Source organism: Mustela lutreola, chromosome 10, assembly GCF_030435805.1.
Source record: "Mustela lutreola isolate mMusLut2 chromosome 10, mMusLut2.pri, whole genome shotgun sequence".
NCBI lineage: Eukaryota > Metazoa > Chordata > Mammalia > Carnivora > Mustelidae > Mustela > Mustela lutreola.
This window is the reverse complement of record NC_081299.1, coordinates 65960850-65976887: the sequence shown is the minus strand read 5'-3', so window position 1 is coordinate 65976887 and position 16038 is coordinate 65960850. Positions and strand designations below refer to the sequence as shown.

The 16038-nt window shown below is 34.4% G+C and overlaps 1 protein-coding gene across 3 annotated transcripts in view; it reads left to right on the top strand.

The window, feature by feature from the left end:
- ADGRL4 (adhesion G protein-coupled receptor L4) overlaps positions 1-15819 on the top strand; it is a 110378-nt gene extending 94559 nt beyond the window's left edge. The window contains exons 14-16 of one of the 3 annotated variants that reach the window (XM_059135493.1): positions 12082-12173; positions 13499-13667; positions 14412-15819. In XM_059135493.1, coding sequence (XP_058991476.1) covers positions 12082-12173; positions 13499-13667; positions 14412-14474 — 324 coding nt within the window. In that variant the 3' untranslated portion in view covers positions 14475-15819. The remainder of the gene's footprint in view (positions 1-12081; positions 12174-13498; positions 13668-14411) is intronic. The other 2 variants (XM_059135494.1, XM_059135495.1) reach the window with 2 other exon arrangements.
- Positions 15820-16038: the final 219 nt, after the last annotated feature.

Genomic DNA, 16038 nt, shown 5'->3' with positions numbered 1-16038 from the left:
TGGGGATATGTCATTGAATAAAATAGAAAAAAGCCCTTACCCTTATGGATCTTGAATTCTTGAACAAGGGTCAGCAATTGCCACAGTCTATTTTTATAAATAATTTTTTACTAAGAAACAGTCACATTCACTTGTTTGTGTATTGTCTAAGGCTTATTTAATGGTATGGCAAGGTTCAGTGGTTGTAATAGAGACCATATGGCCCTCAAAACCTAAGCTATTTACAATCTGTCTCTTTACAGAAAAATGTCCTGACCTCGGTTCTACACTAGAGTGATTTAAGAAAAGATAACTATCCTCTTCCATAAAATATCCTAGAATATCATATTGGATTCATGAAGATTTGTATTTCTTATATTTAAGATATCTGGTAACTTTATCTATGGATTGCCCTTTGAAATACTCCTACTTTCTCTATAAACTTCTTGAAGATATCCAGATTTTTGACCTGGAAATTCCTATTCTACCCTGGAGGCTTTTCAACAAAAAATGAGAAATTGTTTATATGAACAAGAAATGTTTGAGTTATTGTTGAATGATATTACATTATTAATTTATTGTTGAAGTATTTATTTTGCTGACGTTATCTTAAAGGAAAGTCCTGAAAGAAGAAAGAGATCATCTGTTTTCTATTGAGATCTTATTGCCCAAAATAAGGACTGAAAGATCTAAGTTCTGATATAAGGTGCTATTTATAGGTCCAATGAGATTATATCACAAAATCATTCCTATTCAACTGTGAAGTAAATATATTATGTTTACTATTGGGCATGTCAAATATTTAGACAATTTAGAAGAACATATTTCCATATAAACATAATAGCCATTATTGATAATAACTGATGTTTATTGAGAACTTATATTGAACACTAGTCTACATACTTTATATTAATTATTTAATACATACAATCCTAGATGATAAACATTAATATTTTATCCGTATTTTACATAGAAGGAAAGCAAAACACTAAGAGTTAAATAAATTGACCAGTCATTAATTATCAGAGCTAAAATTTGAATCCATGAAGTGTGGCTCTGAGTCCATTCACTCTATTTATTTTAAAGAATCATCTATTGTTTTTTGAAACTGCCAAATTATATAAGGCAATGATCTCTGAATTTTTTGACTAAAGAGCCCATCAGTAAAAAATATGTAACTTAATAAATGTTTACATCTTGAAAAATTATAGACACTACTGTACTATTACATGAAATATACAACATATATACAATTATTTTATTAAACATTCAGAAAATATAAGTTCAAAATATTAAAAATAGCAATACTTCAATTTAATAATTCTCACTAAAATATTATTCGTTTTTTAAATGAAACATTGATTATGCTTTACGGCAATCCAAAGGTCTGGACCTAAGTTCATCTTAACACTTGGTTTTGATGGTTATCAGAGCTGATACCTCCTCACAAAGAGGCATTAAATCCATACTTTGGTGAAACTGTGTAATAGATCACATTGAATGCTCTAACACTCATTTCTTCTTGAGATCTTCAGTATTGCTTTCTAATTGCACTTTGCAATAATATTAGTAAGAAGAATGTGTATTTAAATTTATAAATGGAATGCATTTAAATTTGTGCCACATTATTTTTCAAATATTATTTTGGTTAACTTACTTCATCATGAAGAACAAAGCTATTTTCCAATGTACATGACTTTTTAAAACTCTAAGTAGAAAACATTAAAAAGAGACTGCTAAAAATGCATTACTGACTTTAGAGAAATGATGTGTTGAATTGATTATGAATTACTTTAAATATGATTGAAAACTGTGGATCTAAATGCATACTTCAAATAGTCCTCTTAATAATTTGAATTTTTAAATAGCATTTTATCAAATATGATTAGATCTTCATGTACTTTTTAACTTGGTCGACTTGCATGACCTTACAGTGTGGCTAGCAAATAAATAACTTACTCTAGAGGTAGGGAAACGTCAGTTCTGTCATTGTCTCATTTATGTAGCCATTATCAGGTTTAATTTTAACACATGGAAACATTTGGGGTCTTAGTTTTTTACCTAGTTAGCATTACCTTATTAAAACTACATAATGTGACCTGAAAATCCACTTAACAGGCACATATGCAGTATGTTGCAGTAAGCCATAAGATAACAAAAGGGTGAGCATCTCTACCTTTAGGAACAAATACTTATCCCACTGAATGGCTTGTTCCTGACATGTGGCTTTGTATGACATTGAAAAAGTGAGAACACCAGTATCATATGTATTTTAAGTAGTAAAGCCTTTATTTTTCCTTGGAAAAAGGTCAGTGGTAATTCTAATGTGTTCCCCCTGTGCCCCAGTAGATGATTTTAAGGCATTCTACTTTACCACTAACACAAACCCATCAACCATATCTGAATTCTAAAGGAAGACAATTCTGTTGTTCACCAGCATAGGAAGACTACCACATTCTTAGAACTTTGACCACAGAGAACAGTGAAGATAGCTGTCTCCATTAGGGGATCACTTGCATTACACACCAAATGCTACTGTTTACAAGGCCTTCGCCACTCGGGTCTTGACTAAGTTCAAGGAACACATTGATGCCAAACAGCTAGCCATATCACTATTCATTAATGTTTTACTCTTCTACGTTTAACCATCTTCTACTTTAAACCATTTCTAAAGTGAAGCAACTATTAGCAGATAATATAGTAAATGTCTAAGCAGTTAAGTTCATGGAATTTTAGATGTCAAATGAACTTTTCTTTACTGGCACTTCATCTATCATTTGGTAGTTTTATAATGTGCTTAAGGATGTATCCTGGGGCATCTGGGTGGCTCAGTCAATTAAGCCTCTGCCTTTAGCTCAGGTCATGACCCCAGGGTCCTGGGATCAAGGCCCACGTAGGGCTTCCTGCTCAGTGGGGAGCCTGATTCTTCCTCTCCTTTTCCCATTCGCCCTTCTTGTGCTTTCTCTCACTCTTTCTCTCTGTCAAATAAACAAATAATTTTTTTTTTTTAAAGGGGGACATATCCTCTAGAACCTGTCTACTAGGTATGAATCTTCTCTCTGATACTTCCTAAACATGTCACCTTGGGCACATTATGTAACCTCTCTATGCCTCTGTTGCCATTATTGTGAAATCAGTAATGAGGATGATGATAATGATAAGAAGAGGAATTACCCCATAAAGTTGGTGTGAGGATGAAATGAATTAAAAATTAAGAACACTTACCACAATGTCCAACACAAAGAAAATGTTCCATAAGTGTTTTGGTCATTGGCTCCCATCTCAATGTTACAGTAGTTTGTAACTACCTGCAAAATGCTATTTTATCCCAGAACAACCATTCTTCCAGTTCTCTACCCCAGCAGTCAATGCTTGGTGGAAAAGCACTGTTATCTTCTAAAGTATAAACCTGAAAGTATTATACTGAGAATGCTGTTAATATCTCAGATGTTCTGAGGATACTGTTGGATGCTGTTGTCTGATCACATTTAGAAACTGTTTAGGTTATTTATTTATATTTATTATGTTTTCAGATTGTTTCAGCTGTTTCAGCATGTTTCACATTACTCTTTTTTTTTTTTTAAGATTTTATTTATTTATCAGAGAGAGAGAGAGAGAGGGAGAGAGAGCGAGCACAGGCAGACAGAATGGCGGGCAGAGGCAGAGGGAGAAGCAGGCTCCCTGCCAAGCAAGGAGCCCAATGTGGGACTCGATCCCAGGATGCTGGGATCATGACCTGAGCCGAAGGCAGCTGCTTAACCAACTGAGCCACCCAGGCGTCCCTCACATTACTCTTAATATCTTCCTCCTAGCATTAGAGACGGCACTCCTCTCTCTCTCTGCTCTCCTCTCTTCTGGGCCAAGCGTGAATAACCCGAGCTGAGGAGTAGCTCTTAGGTCTGTAGACACTCCCCAGGCTGCTGGACCCTGAGCCTCAGGAATGTGAATGGAATAAGATGAGGCTCATGATGTTTGGAAAAAGATGCTTCCTAGCTGCGTCATGTAGATGTCCGTGGGGGCAAACTGACTCCACTCCACGATTCTGACAACAGGTCAACAAATACCATGGTGTCATAATTTTGGAGAGTTTGCACTAAATTTATAGTAATGCAATTTCACATCTAAGCTTTGGAAATTTTAATTCTAGTTATTAGTTTATTAACAAAAGTTTTTTGGATGTTTTTTTGAGGTGGGGGTTTGTTGTTTTTGTTTTTGTTTTTGTTTTTTTAACAGAGGCTGGTCTAATCCATTGCCTTCCAGCATAGCTTCACGATGCACACCAAGGGGTTTCTAAGGGGAAGGAGTCCTGCCTAGCCTGGGTGTATTTGTTACTGGTCTCAAACCTTTGATATGTGCTTTCATGCACTATACACTATTAGGATGTTTTGTCAGTCTCTGCACATACACACATGTCCAGGTTCCACACCAATTGCAGCATCTGATCTCTTCCTTTGAGATCTCTTTTCAAACTGTCATATGTGGAGAGGGTGATGTCCTTGGGGTTTTCTCCTAAGAAGACAGTGTCCTCAGATTACAAAAAGGCTCAGATGTGAAAATAATTTGAAAACTATGACGTTTTGGTTACCATACAAAACACAGGATGCCCAAGTAATTTGAATGTCAGATAAACAGCAAATCAGTTTTTAAGTTTGCCCCATATATTGTGTGGGAGATACTTAGAGTCAAAAGTTAGTTACTGTCTATCTGAATTTAAATGTAACTGGCAACCTGTATTTTTACTTGTTAATGAAGCAACCCTACAAGAAGGGCCTATAAAGGTGTGCATTATACAGAGGAAAATGTGACAGGTCCTTGAAAGTCCAAACTGTGTTTATGACTTACTGAAGAGCCAGTTCTATACTAGTTATAATTTGTGATTTCTTTAAAAGACACAGAAACAGAATCCACAAATAAGTTTTTAAATGATCAATTACGCACCAAATATCTAGAATGTCAATAATAAATATGAGTTACTAAAAAATTAGGTTTTCTTTTAAACTAGATTTTAAGTTTTTATTTAAAATATAAGAAACACTAATTATAGGGTATTTCATATATATATATATAAATACAATTTATATTTTATATTTACATGTCTTTTACTTTGCATTAGTTTTCTGTTGCTATCATAACAAATTATCACAAATTTGGTGGCTTATAACAACAAATCTGTAATTTCACAGTTCTGGCAGTCAGAAGTCTGGGTACAGTGTGGTTTAGCTGTCTCTTCTGCTTCGAATCTCAGTAGGCTAAAATTAAGGCCATTCTGGAGTCTCCAGGGGAGAATTTGTTTCCACACTTATTTAGGTTGTTGGCCAAATTTAGTGCCATGCAATTTATTTCCTTGCTGGCTGTTGGACAGGGGTCAGTCTCAATTTGTAGGGGCCTCCCGTATTTCCTGCCTGACCTGATGACCCCCTTTGTCTTCAGTTCTCTCTGGCCTCCCCTTCTGCCTCCTCCTCTTTAGTACCTCACTGCTGTGGTTCTCTTTCATTTCTAAGGGCTCACATCTCACATTGGGCCCAACAGAATAATCCAAAATAACTTCTTTATCTTCAAGTCCATAACCTTATTCTATCTGCACCATTCCTTTTGCTGTATTCACAGGTTCCACATTTTACTTGTGCCTGTTTTCTTGGAAGAGGGACTTTTTTTGCTCAGCACATACCCCACTTTTTCTGATACTCTATGGGATTAGCTTGTAAGTAAGGCATTTAAGGATGTGATTCCAATTGAGAACAGTAGAAGAAAATCAAAATGAAGACAAAACTCAACTTGATTCCAATGTCAGTAGTAGATATTTTTCTTTAATTAAGAGATGATATCTTTTCACTTTAAAAGCTTCAGCTGAAAACTACTGAGCCATCTCTGCAGGGATCTAGGGATTGAGAATGGGTCACTGTTGGTGGGGGGCAGGGGAGTAATGCCCTCTTGGTAGGCTAGGAGAAATCCACCCTTTGTCCATGGCAGAAGAGGATTAACTAGGCCAGTTAATCTAAAGGTAATGAAACTATTTGAAAGGACATAGTATTTGTGATCATGACGCATTCTTAAATGAACCAGACTCCATTTGATATATGTGAAAAATTAAAGCATGGGTCTAAAAGTGCTGTAAGAGAAATTTTCTCATTCTTTTTGGTGAGATCTGACATCAGCATATAGATGGCTTCATCAATTATTGAGAAAAAGACTAAGAAAAGAAAAATGACTGATTGGGATGATTCATTTTGAAGTCTGAAATTGAAGCCCTTGGGTCGAATGTACCTGTAGGTTTAGACCTTTCAGAATTAGCTCCTGCTCTCTCTCCAGCTTATCTATTTAAATTTCTTGTTTTAAAAAATAAGGCACTTAAAAATTTTTAATGCACTCTGTCAAACATCAGAAAATGTGTGCCAGACTTTGAAGCAACTGCATCTATCAATGAAGGTAAGAAACAGATCTCTGTATAGATAAATATTCCTTAAGATGAACCCAGGGGAAGGATTTTAAATTTAAAATACTAGTTTCTCTCAAGGGTTAAGTTTTCACAACTTGAATGATTTTTTTTCTACACAGCTGTTTTCATTCTCTGGATACTCAAGTGCAACAGTGAATTTCAGAGTTCTCATGTTTGCCACTAACCTTGTCTTGCTTATTCCTAGAAAAGTATTAAGGACTCCTAATCGACAAGCTTAATCTTTTCTTTTTTTTCAAATTGAAACAAAAATGATAACGAATGACTTCGTTCATTTGCAAGTCATTAATTAGCCCCTGTGCTTTCATGGCACTAATATTTAGAGATAAATAATAAGGGAACTACAGCTGATAAAATCGGCACACATAGCTAAATACTAATAAGCAAAAGTGTGAATCATTTTAAAGGCACCATTTCCTTAATTAAGGTTCATATTAATGAGGTTTCTTGTATTTGAAAGAAAAGCTCAAGTGTTCAAGTCAGTTATCCCCAAGGTAGTCTTGCCAGTAAACACAATGCTAGTAGAAGCTTTCCAATTATTTAACGTAAAATGCACATATTTCTCTAGCCTCAAAGTCATGACTTCTGTAATAATTGCAAACCATTTATTATCAGAAATACTTTTTAATTCTGTATAATCTTGTTTTGAGCTTCTGTTTTTATCTTATCTTGGACTATTTGTAGTTAGTTCATAAAATATCCCCTCCAGAAAATACTTGTCCATATCATATAAAATGCAGAGTTTCAACTTAATTCCCACCTCTAAGTAAATAAAGTCATGTGCCTTTGGGTGATACTGATTATTCAAGGTTTTTCACTCTATATAAAGAAGGGTTTAAAGTAGCTTATGTATTTATAGATAGAGAGAATACAGGTAGTGTAAAAGCTGCAAATACAAGTGTTTCCGGTTACCCTAAATTTGCTGGATATTACGATGTTGCATTTGGCTCTGAGTTTTATTAAAGAAAAGAACTATTCTGACACTTGTTAAAATGGTAAGGAAGACTTTTTTCAGGACTACTGTGATAGGTGTCAAAACTATTACAATAGGTGAGAGAGATTCAGCTCAACTCTGAATACAATAAAGCCAGCTGGGGATTTACAGACCAGGATCAGTTTGTGTGGTGTGGGGAGGGGAATGAGTGGAAAATTACTAAGAGAGGATGGCAAGGGTTGTGAGAATTCTTGCTAAATTTACTTTAACAGGACTCTTGCTGAGAGGCAGGCCAGTGTGATCAGATATCAAGGGTGGGGGATGAGGAACTTAATTAGATATTGAAAATGACTGTATATCAAGAGTGGTAGGTTTCTCTCTAAGCTGACTTAGCAAGATTCTTGCTAAAACTGAATTCTTCAAGGAAGGGCACTGAAGCCCAAGGTTGAGGCTGACTATAGTTTGGTCAAGGAGAATTTTTTTTCTCCATGTTCCAATGATTCAGGCAAGGAAAGATCATGTTTGCATATAGAATTTGCACTGTCCAAAACAATAACTGTCCAAAACAGGTGCCCCATCATCTGGGGCACCTGGGTGGCTCAGTGGGTTAAAGCCTCTGCCTTCGACTCAGGTCATGATCCCAGGATCCTGGGATCGAGCCCCGCATGGGGCTCTCTGCTCAGCGGGGAGCCTGCTTCCTCCTCTCTCTCTGCCTGCCTCTCTGCCTACTTGTGTTCTCTGTCTGTCAAATAAATAAATAAAAGTCTTTAAAAAAAAAAAAAAAAGAATACCATCATCTTCTCTATTGCCATAGAATTGAACTCAGCTCTGATTTTATCATTTGGGTTTCGGTTTTTAATAAACATACAGCAGGAGGCAAGTATGTAGATAAGGTGGCATTTAAACAGAGGTGGTGAGGGAATGGCCTTGGGAATATGGAGAGCCCTAGGGCTTGCTGGTGGGCTGGAGGAAGGACAGAGAATCCAATGTGAACGTAGTGACGTAACCAAAGGAGAGAGAAGTAGGACTAGAGAGAAGAAGCATAGTGAGAACAAAATCATTTCTGACCCAGAGGTCATCATGCAATCTTTAGGTTTAACTCTGAGTGCTGTGGGAAGCCATTGGAGGGTTCTGAATAGAGACATGGTCTGACTTACATTTTAAAGGGATCCATCTGACTGCTGTAACGAGTACAGATAGTAGGAGGGCAAAGATGGAAGCAGAGAGACCAATTAGCGGTTTTGCAATAGCTCAGGTGAGGCGCAATGTGGCTTCTCCCGGGATAGGCACTGTGAAGACAGTAAGTGGTAGTCCTCTTCTGAGAATGTTTTAAAGGTGGAGGTGAAGGGTTTCTGATGAATGAGGCTGATCTGCTAGGAGGATGAGATAGCTTTTATTTATTTTTTTTTTTTGAGGTGGGAAAAATTGAAGCAAAAATAAGTTCTTTAGGGGGAAGAACAGCAGCTGATTTTTTGGATTTTTTGACACGTTCAATTCCTGATGCCTATTAGACTTAGTGAAGCAGTCAGATAGGGTGTAAGGGTAATATTTTGAGCCTTTAGGTCTGATCACCCAAGAAGTGACTGTGCAGAGATAGGTCCAATGACTGATGATATACTGAGTAATCACTTACTTTCTCTGGGTTGCTCTCCTTTGGCTTTACTGGTCATTAGAGGCTGGCTTAGAAATCACATGTGAGGGTGTCATTTCCTGTGTTCTTTTGCTCTTTGCAAACAATCCCTGGGCACTTATTGAATAGTGTTTGACTTGCCGATTGACTGGTCATCTCTTCCATATATATATATATATATATATATATATATATATATATATATAATTATTTTTTCATCCCATTTCCTTAAGTGCCTTAAGGAAAAGGCTCAAGTATGTAAGTTCTTGAATGAAAGAATAAATTAAAATCCTTTGCATTTGAGAGAAAATCCAAGTAATATTCTCATTCCTGTCTATTTCACTCACCTCTTCTCATACTACCTCTCCTTTTGTTGCCCCCACCCTGGCTACTTTTGCTAATTCCTTCAAGATCTGCACTGTCCTCAATTCTCTCAAGCCTCGTGGATCCTTTGATCTGCTAATCCATTATAATTTATCGGGTCTTGGTTTAAATACTAAATCCTAAGAGAAGCACCTCCTGAACCCTTCTAACCCACCCTTATTTTGTCTATTCAAATAATCCAAATTTGTGACTTGATAACATTTATCACAGTTTGTAGATTTGTAAGTATTTATGTCAACGTTTACTATATATTTTCTTAATAATTTTATGAGAACAAAAGATAATGCCTCTTGTGTTCATTAATAGATACCCACTCCTTACTACTATACCAGAGAATTGGACCCTTTATAAAATGTTTAGAATACATATAAGAAGCTTCATATATTTATATTAGTACCAATGAATATGGATAATAAAATCAATATATCTGTGATTTTTTATAACATAGAACCATAACACCTTTTTGATAAAAGTATTTTAATCTGTTTCTCTTATAATGTGGAAAGTTTGAGATTATGGAGTAAGTCTCCTACTTGTCCAACAGCACCTGGTTTTTATAAGAATGTAAACATTCTTTCTCCCTATTGTACAGAAAAATGTACTTTCCAGAACTGTATCACCCGTAGGGAATGTTCCATTGCTGCTCTTCGCTATTTTAGCTTATGATGTGGAACAGCATTTCAAATGTTTATGGACTTCTGAGAAGACACAGCAGTATGAACAACTATTTTTCAAACCTGTTTTATTGAAGAGTATAAGAAAATTTAATATTACAGTCAGTCACATGGAAAAATTATGCATCTAGAGAACAATTTTTTTGTTACAGTTATCTCATAATTCTTTGCTGAGATAACAAATTCAATATAAATACTTCATTAAAATTATTTGCAAATGTTCAAACCAATAATTTGACATATATTTTTTATAGTAACCAACTTTAATACTTTTTATTATTTTAAAATATATATATACACCTATTTATAAAATTAAATAAAATTGTTGTTTCCAAATTTATTTAAAGAAGCTGTAGCTATAAAAACCTAGAATATACTATGTATTCTCCTTCCATAAGTAAAAACTCCTTATAAAATTAAATATTAAATTATAATTTCAGTTAGTTACTTGAGCCTAAGATAAGGTGAAACTATCAATTCAATCACTTTTAATATAATTTCTCTCCCCTCTGCAATTGCTGAAGTATTTCCTTTGTATGGAAGAATTACTGTAATTAGAATTAATTAATCATATCATTCAAGTGATGGACATTTGAAAGCAGGAAGAAGGGAATAGACCCTTATCCCTTTAAGATTTTCTCTCAAGGACTTCTTCATGGAGAAGTGACAACATGAAATTATCTGACCTGTTCTTTCATACTGCTTTTTAAATAGTAATTAGTAAATTGTTTTTTAAGGATTTTATTTTATTTATTTGACAGACAGAAATCACAAGTAGGCAGAGAGACAGGCAGAGAGAGAGGAGGAAGCAGGCTCCTCGCCGAGCAGAGAGCCCGATGTGGGGCTTGATCCCAAGACCCTGGGATCATGACCTGAGCCGAAAGCAGAGGCTTTAACCCGCTGAGCCACCCAGGCGCACCCAGTAATTAATAAATTTTGAGAAGCTACATAAAACTCCTTAAAATACAGAAGGAAAAAAACAATTTTTTTTAACTATAAGCTTTTGAAATACTAGTGTAAGAATTAGGTAAAAATTAAATTATTGTACTTTGCTATTATTGCAAAATGGCTTTGGAAAAAATCTATTTGGATTAATAAAATATTCAATAAAAGATCAATCTACAAATTTTTATAATATTTGATATTATTAGTATGCTCAGATTAAATAAATATACATTTAAAATATACTTTTGACTTAATCTTCTGGCACTACAAATATGAATTTAGGTTTTCCAAAAATATAGGAAAAGAGGAGACTTTTCATAATGCAGTCACTTTAAAAAAAGTGGAAATTGTATGTACTTTCCTTAGCCCATAATAAGAAATATAAATACTAGAATGATAAATGTTTAATAAAAAGTATATACCGTCAAACAAACATTTATTTCAGTGATTAATATTTTGAAAGTTTCTGAGGTTCAATCTAGGGAAAGGAAATCTGAGCATAAATATTAGGAGACACAGCTAGGTGAACCATACAAAAGAAAGTACACTCAAAACACTTTCTAGGAATAGAAATTGAAGGTGTTTGGTTGGATTTTCTAATTTCTCTGAATATTCTTTTTCCAGTTTAATTTTTTAAAGGTTGACACAATTATCACTAACACTTCTCCTCGAAGCAACATATAATTTAATGAACAAAATTTGATTTTTCAAATGTTCACAAAGTTTTTCAAACCAACATTTAACTTAATAAGTCTATGAATCTGTAATTGGCAGCCGATGATAGTCATCAATCTGTAGACGTGATCGTACATCTGAAGAAGTTTCTGGAACAGGGTGTTTAAAATATCTGGCAAATTGTACTACCATTTGTACTAACAATTTTCAGTGCTATCATAAAGATCAGCCACATATTTGCTTCCTGAAATCTACCAGAGGGTTTGTACTTAATAATATACATAAAAATCCCACTGTTTTCTAGTTTCTATCTTATTTGAAATCTTTTGTATTTATTTACTTCCTTCATATGTATCTAATTGACTATGAAAACTATCTCTTCTTTGAAATTCATTTATTTCCTCAGGTTAATCTCTTGGCTTTTGGATTTATCATATACAAAGTTTTTCGTCACACTGCAGGGTTGAAACCAGAAGTTAGTTGCTATGAGAACATAAGGTAAAGGTCTCTTTAACTCTATTTCTTAAGTAGTTAAAAGCTTTGGTAACTTAAGGCACAAATAATTCTTGAAAGGACTGTTTTTAAAATTATTTTTATACTTTCTTATGCCATATCTAAAATACTTATTGTTAAATAGCATTTAATATGTTTAATAAGATTATAATCACCACAGATTAAATGGTAAGTAAAGCAATCTTTTCCAACATAATCCCCTTTGAAAGAAAAGATGATGGTTGTGATTTAGGGCAAAAATAGGCCTTAGTGATTTTCTTTGGAAAACATTCCTCGGAGCTTAGTAACTGTGTTTCTTTCTTGTGACTCCTCGTTTGCATGCTGCCATGATTTTTCCTTCAACTCTCTCTTTAAAACTGATTTATTGAGACCTTGAAAATGGTTTGTTCAGGAAAAACTGAAGTGTACTATAGGGAACATTAGAAACCACTAACGTTTGTGTTGCTTGGAAACACTCCTGTAGTTTCAATACCTCGCACAAGATTTATAGTTCGGATTTAGCAAATGTTTGATCGATTACTTTCTTTTATCCCTCACATTCATAGCTTCATGTAGTGTGATGGTTTTAATAAAGTTGAAAATGACTCATTTTCTGAGGTACACTGCTTAAACATCTTCTGCAGTATGGAATGATTAGACGAAGAATGAGAAAATAATCATTCGTTGCCTCATTTTCAAAGCAGTGTCCTTAGTGACCAGGAGCGAATATTGCTTGACCAAAGTCATAGGCAATAAGTTGAAAATACATATTTCTTAAAAATTTTTAAGAAAACAGTATTCTGATATGAATTTATTTTGAGGTAACTGTATTGCAACAGTGAAAAAAAAATCTAGTTTTATCTCTTATCCTTTCTTGTCTAAACCTGAAAGGAAAGCAGAAGTTTCCTTTGATGTCGTGTACACGTACTGACCCAAGTCCACGTGGTATAATTTCCAAGGTTTCTTAGGGAAAATACCTCCTAACAGATATATGTCTTATCTTCAGGAATTATTGCAACATTTGATTTGAAATCAAAGCACATACACTGCAGTACAACAGATAAAAATATTTTAGGATTAAGGAAATTCCTTGAAAAGTACCATATTTTAATAAATTTGCCTTCATTTTGGATGCACATCCCCACCCCGGGGCAGTAACATACCCAGAAGCCCATCTCCTGAAGCTAGAATAATTTGTCAGTTTCAAAATCCCTTGTGGTCTTTGTAGATTTCTTCATTATACCAACAACTCTTTTCTCACATAATTGGAGTTTAGGGGTGTGTTGAATATATGGGATGTTCTTAACTGAAACATTTCAATTATATTCTAGGTCTTGTGCAAGGGGAGCCCTTGCTCTCCTATTCCTTCTTGGCACCACCTGGATCTTTGGGGTCCTCCATGTTGTGCACGCATCAGTAGTAACAGCTTACCTCTTCACTGTCAGCAATGCCTTCCAAGGGATGTTCATTTTCTTATTCCTGTGTGTCTTATCTAGAAAAGTAAGCAGTTTTATTTTATATTTGTTCATTTGTTTGTTTTTTTTAATTTTGGCCAACCCTACAGCATATTCATGTAGCATCAGTTACCAAATTGATAAAAACTCTTATTCTCATGGATTTATGGTGAGTCCTTCTGTAGTCTCAATGCAGTATACTTTAGTATCAAAGTAATCAGATCCCCTAGCTTTTCATATGGAAATAGGCTTTCAAACAAAACTTGTTTTTAGGAATATAAACATAGCATCTATTAATTTGAGCATATTCTGACAGATGATGAGAAAACAATACTTTTGAATCAGCATGGATGGGACTGGAGGAGATTATGCTGAGTGCAATAAATCAAGCAGAGAGTCAATTATCATATGGTTTCACTTACTAGTGGAGCATAAGGAATAACATGGAGGACACTAGGAGAAGGAAAGGAAAAGTGAATTGGGAGAAATCGGAGGGGAAGACGAACCATGAGAGACTGTGGAGTCTGAGAAACAAACAGGGTTTTGGAGGGGAGAGGAGTGGGGGATGGGTGAGCCTAGTGGTGGGTATTAAGGAGGGCACGTAGTGCATGGAGCACTGGGTGTGGTGCATGGACAATGAATCTTGGAACACTGAAAAAATTAAATTAAATTTTAAAAAAGAAAATACTTTTGAAAACCAAATATAACAATTAATGTGATTTGAAAATAATTTGATGCAGTTGTTGCAATTAAATTTAACATTTCCTTTTTTTCTTTCTTTTTTTTTTAGATCCAAGAAGAATACTATAGATTGTTCAAAAATGTCCCTTGTTGTTTCGGATGCTTAAGATAAAAAGAGAGAACTATGGATAATTGCCACACATAAAAAAGCCAGGCTTTGGATGGCCAATGTATAAAAATGACTTGAACCAATTGTCCAGTTATTAATTACTAGATAATCAACTATTTTAAATCAGTTTTTCTGTTTACAGTGTAGGAACTGCAGATAAGATACCGTACTTATGTACCATATACCTAGAGTTTGCTCTTCTCCACGACATAGTTATGTCAAAATAGTATTACAGATATATGAAAAGTAATTGGTTTCTCAGGAGTGATATCACTGCGCCCAAGGAAAGGTTTTCTTTCTAGCACAAGAAATATATGAATGTCCTGAAGGAAACCACTAGCTTGATATTTTTGTGACTCATGTTGCTTTTGAAACTAGTCTCCTATCACCTTGGTAATGAGCTCTGTTACAGAAAGTGGAATATGAGAGAATGAAGGGGCAGAATGTAAAGCAGGAAAAAGGAAATGGCTATTATAACAATGAGTAAACTTGGTTTTTTGTAAAATAAATGAGAAATTATAGGTAAAATAATTCAATGAACACATCTTACCATTGTGTGAATTGTTCTGAACTTAAATTTCTATCAAAACAACTTAGATTTATATTTGTTATATCCATTTTCTTTCCTAATTTTCTAAAGAAGACACAAAAGTTCATAAATGAAATGACAATTATGTTCTGTTTTTTAGGTTAACATTATGAGGTATATGCTGTTTTATACTTATTTCATGGATTATGACTTCATATTCTTAATCAGTTATACATAAATGTTTCAAATTAGAATATTGTTCATGGCTGTAAATGTAAAAATAGTGTATATAAAGCTCAAGAATTCTGGCCTATAATCTTTCAGTTAGTGAAAAATATTGTTATCTCATTAGGCTAGTATAGTTGATTTCTTTATTTCTTTTAATTTTAGAAAAGTTATAGCTCACATCACAATATTCCCTTTTAACTTACTATTTTTAAAAGGGCATTGTAAATATGAAAGTATTCAGAAAGTGAATTGCTATTTTTTTTCTGTTCAGAAAAGTACACATTTAAAAATGTTATTTATAACAAAGAAATCACTGAGAACTGTAGAAATGGTCACAGTGGATCTATTTTCTGACAGTTTTCTACTATCTATTAAAGCATATCTGCTTAAATGTATGGCTTCTATCTATCCTCAAATCTTCTCATTAGAATGTAGAAGCAGTTATTTTATTTCAAAAATATGTAATTGTCTGCACGTACCTGTAGAAGTTTGCCAATACACTAAATGTTGTGATTTTAAATTAATTTCTCCGGCTGTTAAAATGAAGTCTGTCAAAACTTGCTCTAACAAATAAAATGTTATCTAAATGAATACAGCTACTGCTCTGCTGAGACGTTTTCTCAAGAAAGATGAGCTACCTGACAATATGTCTTACACATCTTTAGAGACTCCATGATAAATTTTCGTTATATCTTCTGATCTCTCATACACTAAGCCTATGACCCATTATTATTATTGTCATTATAGAACAGTGTTATAAGAATGTGATATTGAGGGGTGCCTGGGTGGCTCAGTGGGTTAAAGCCTCTG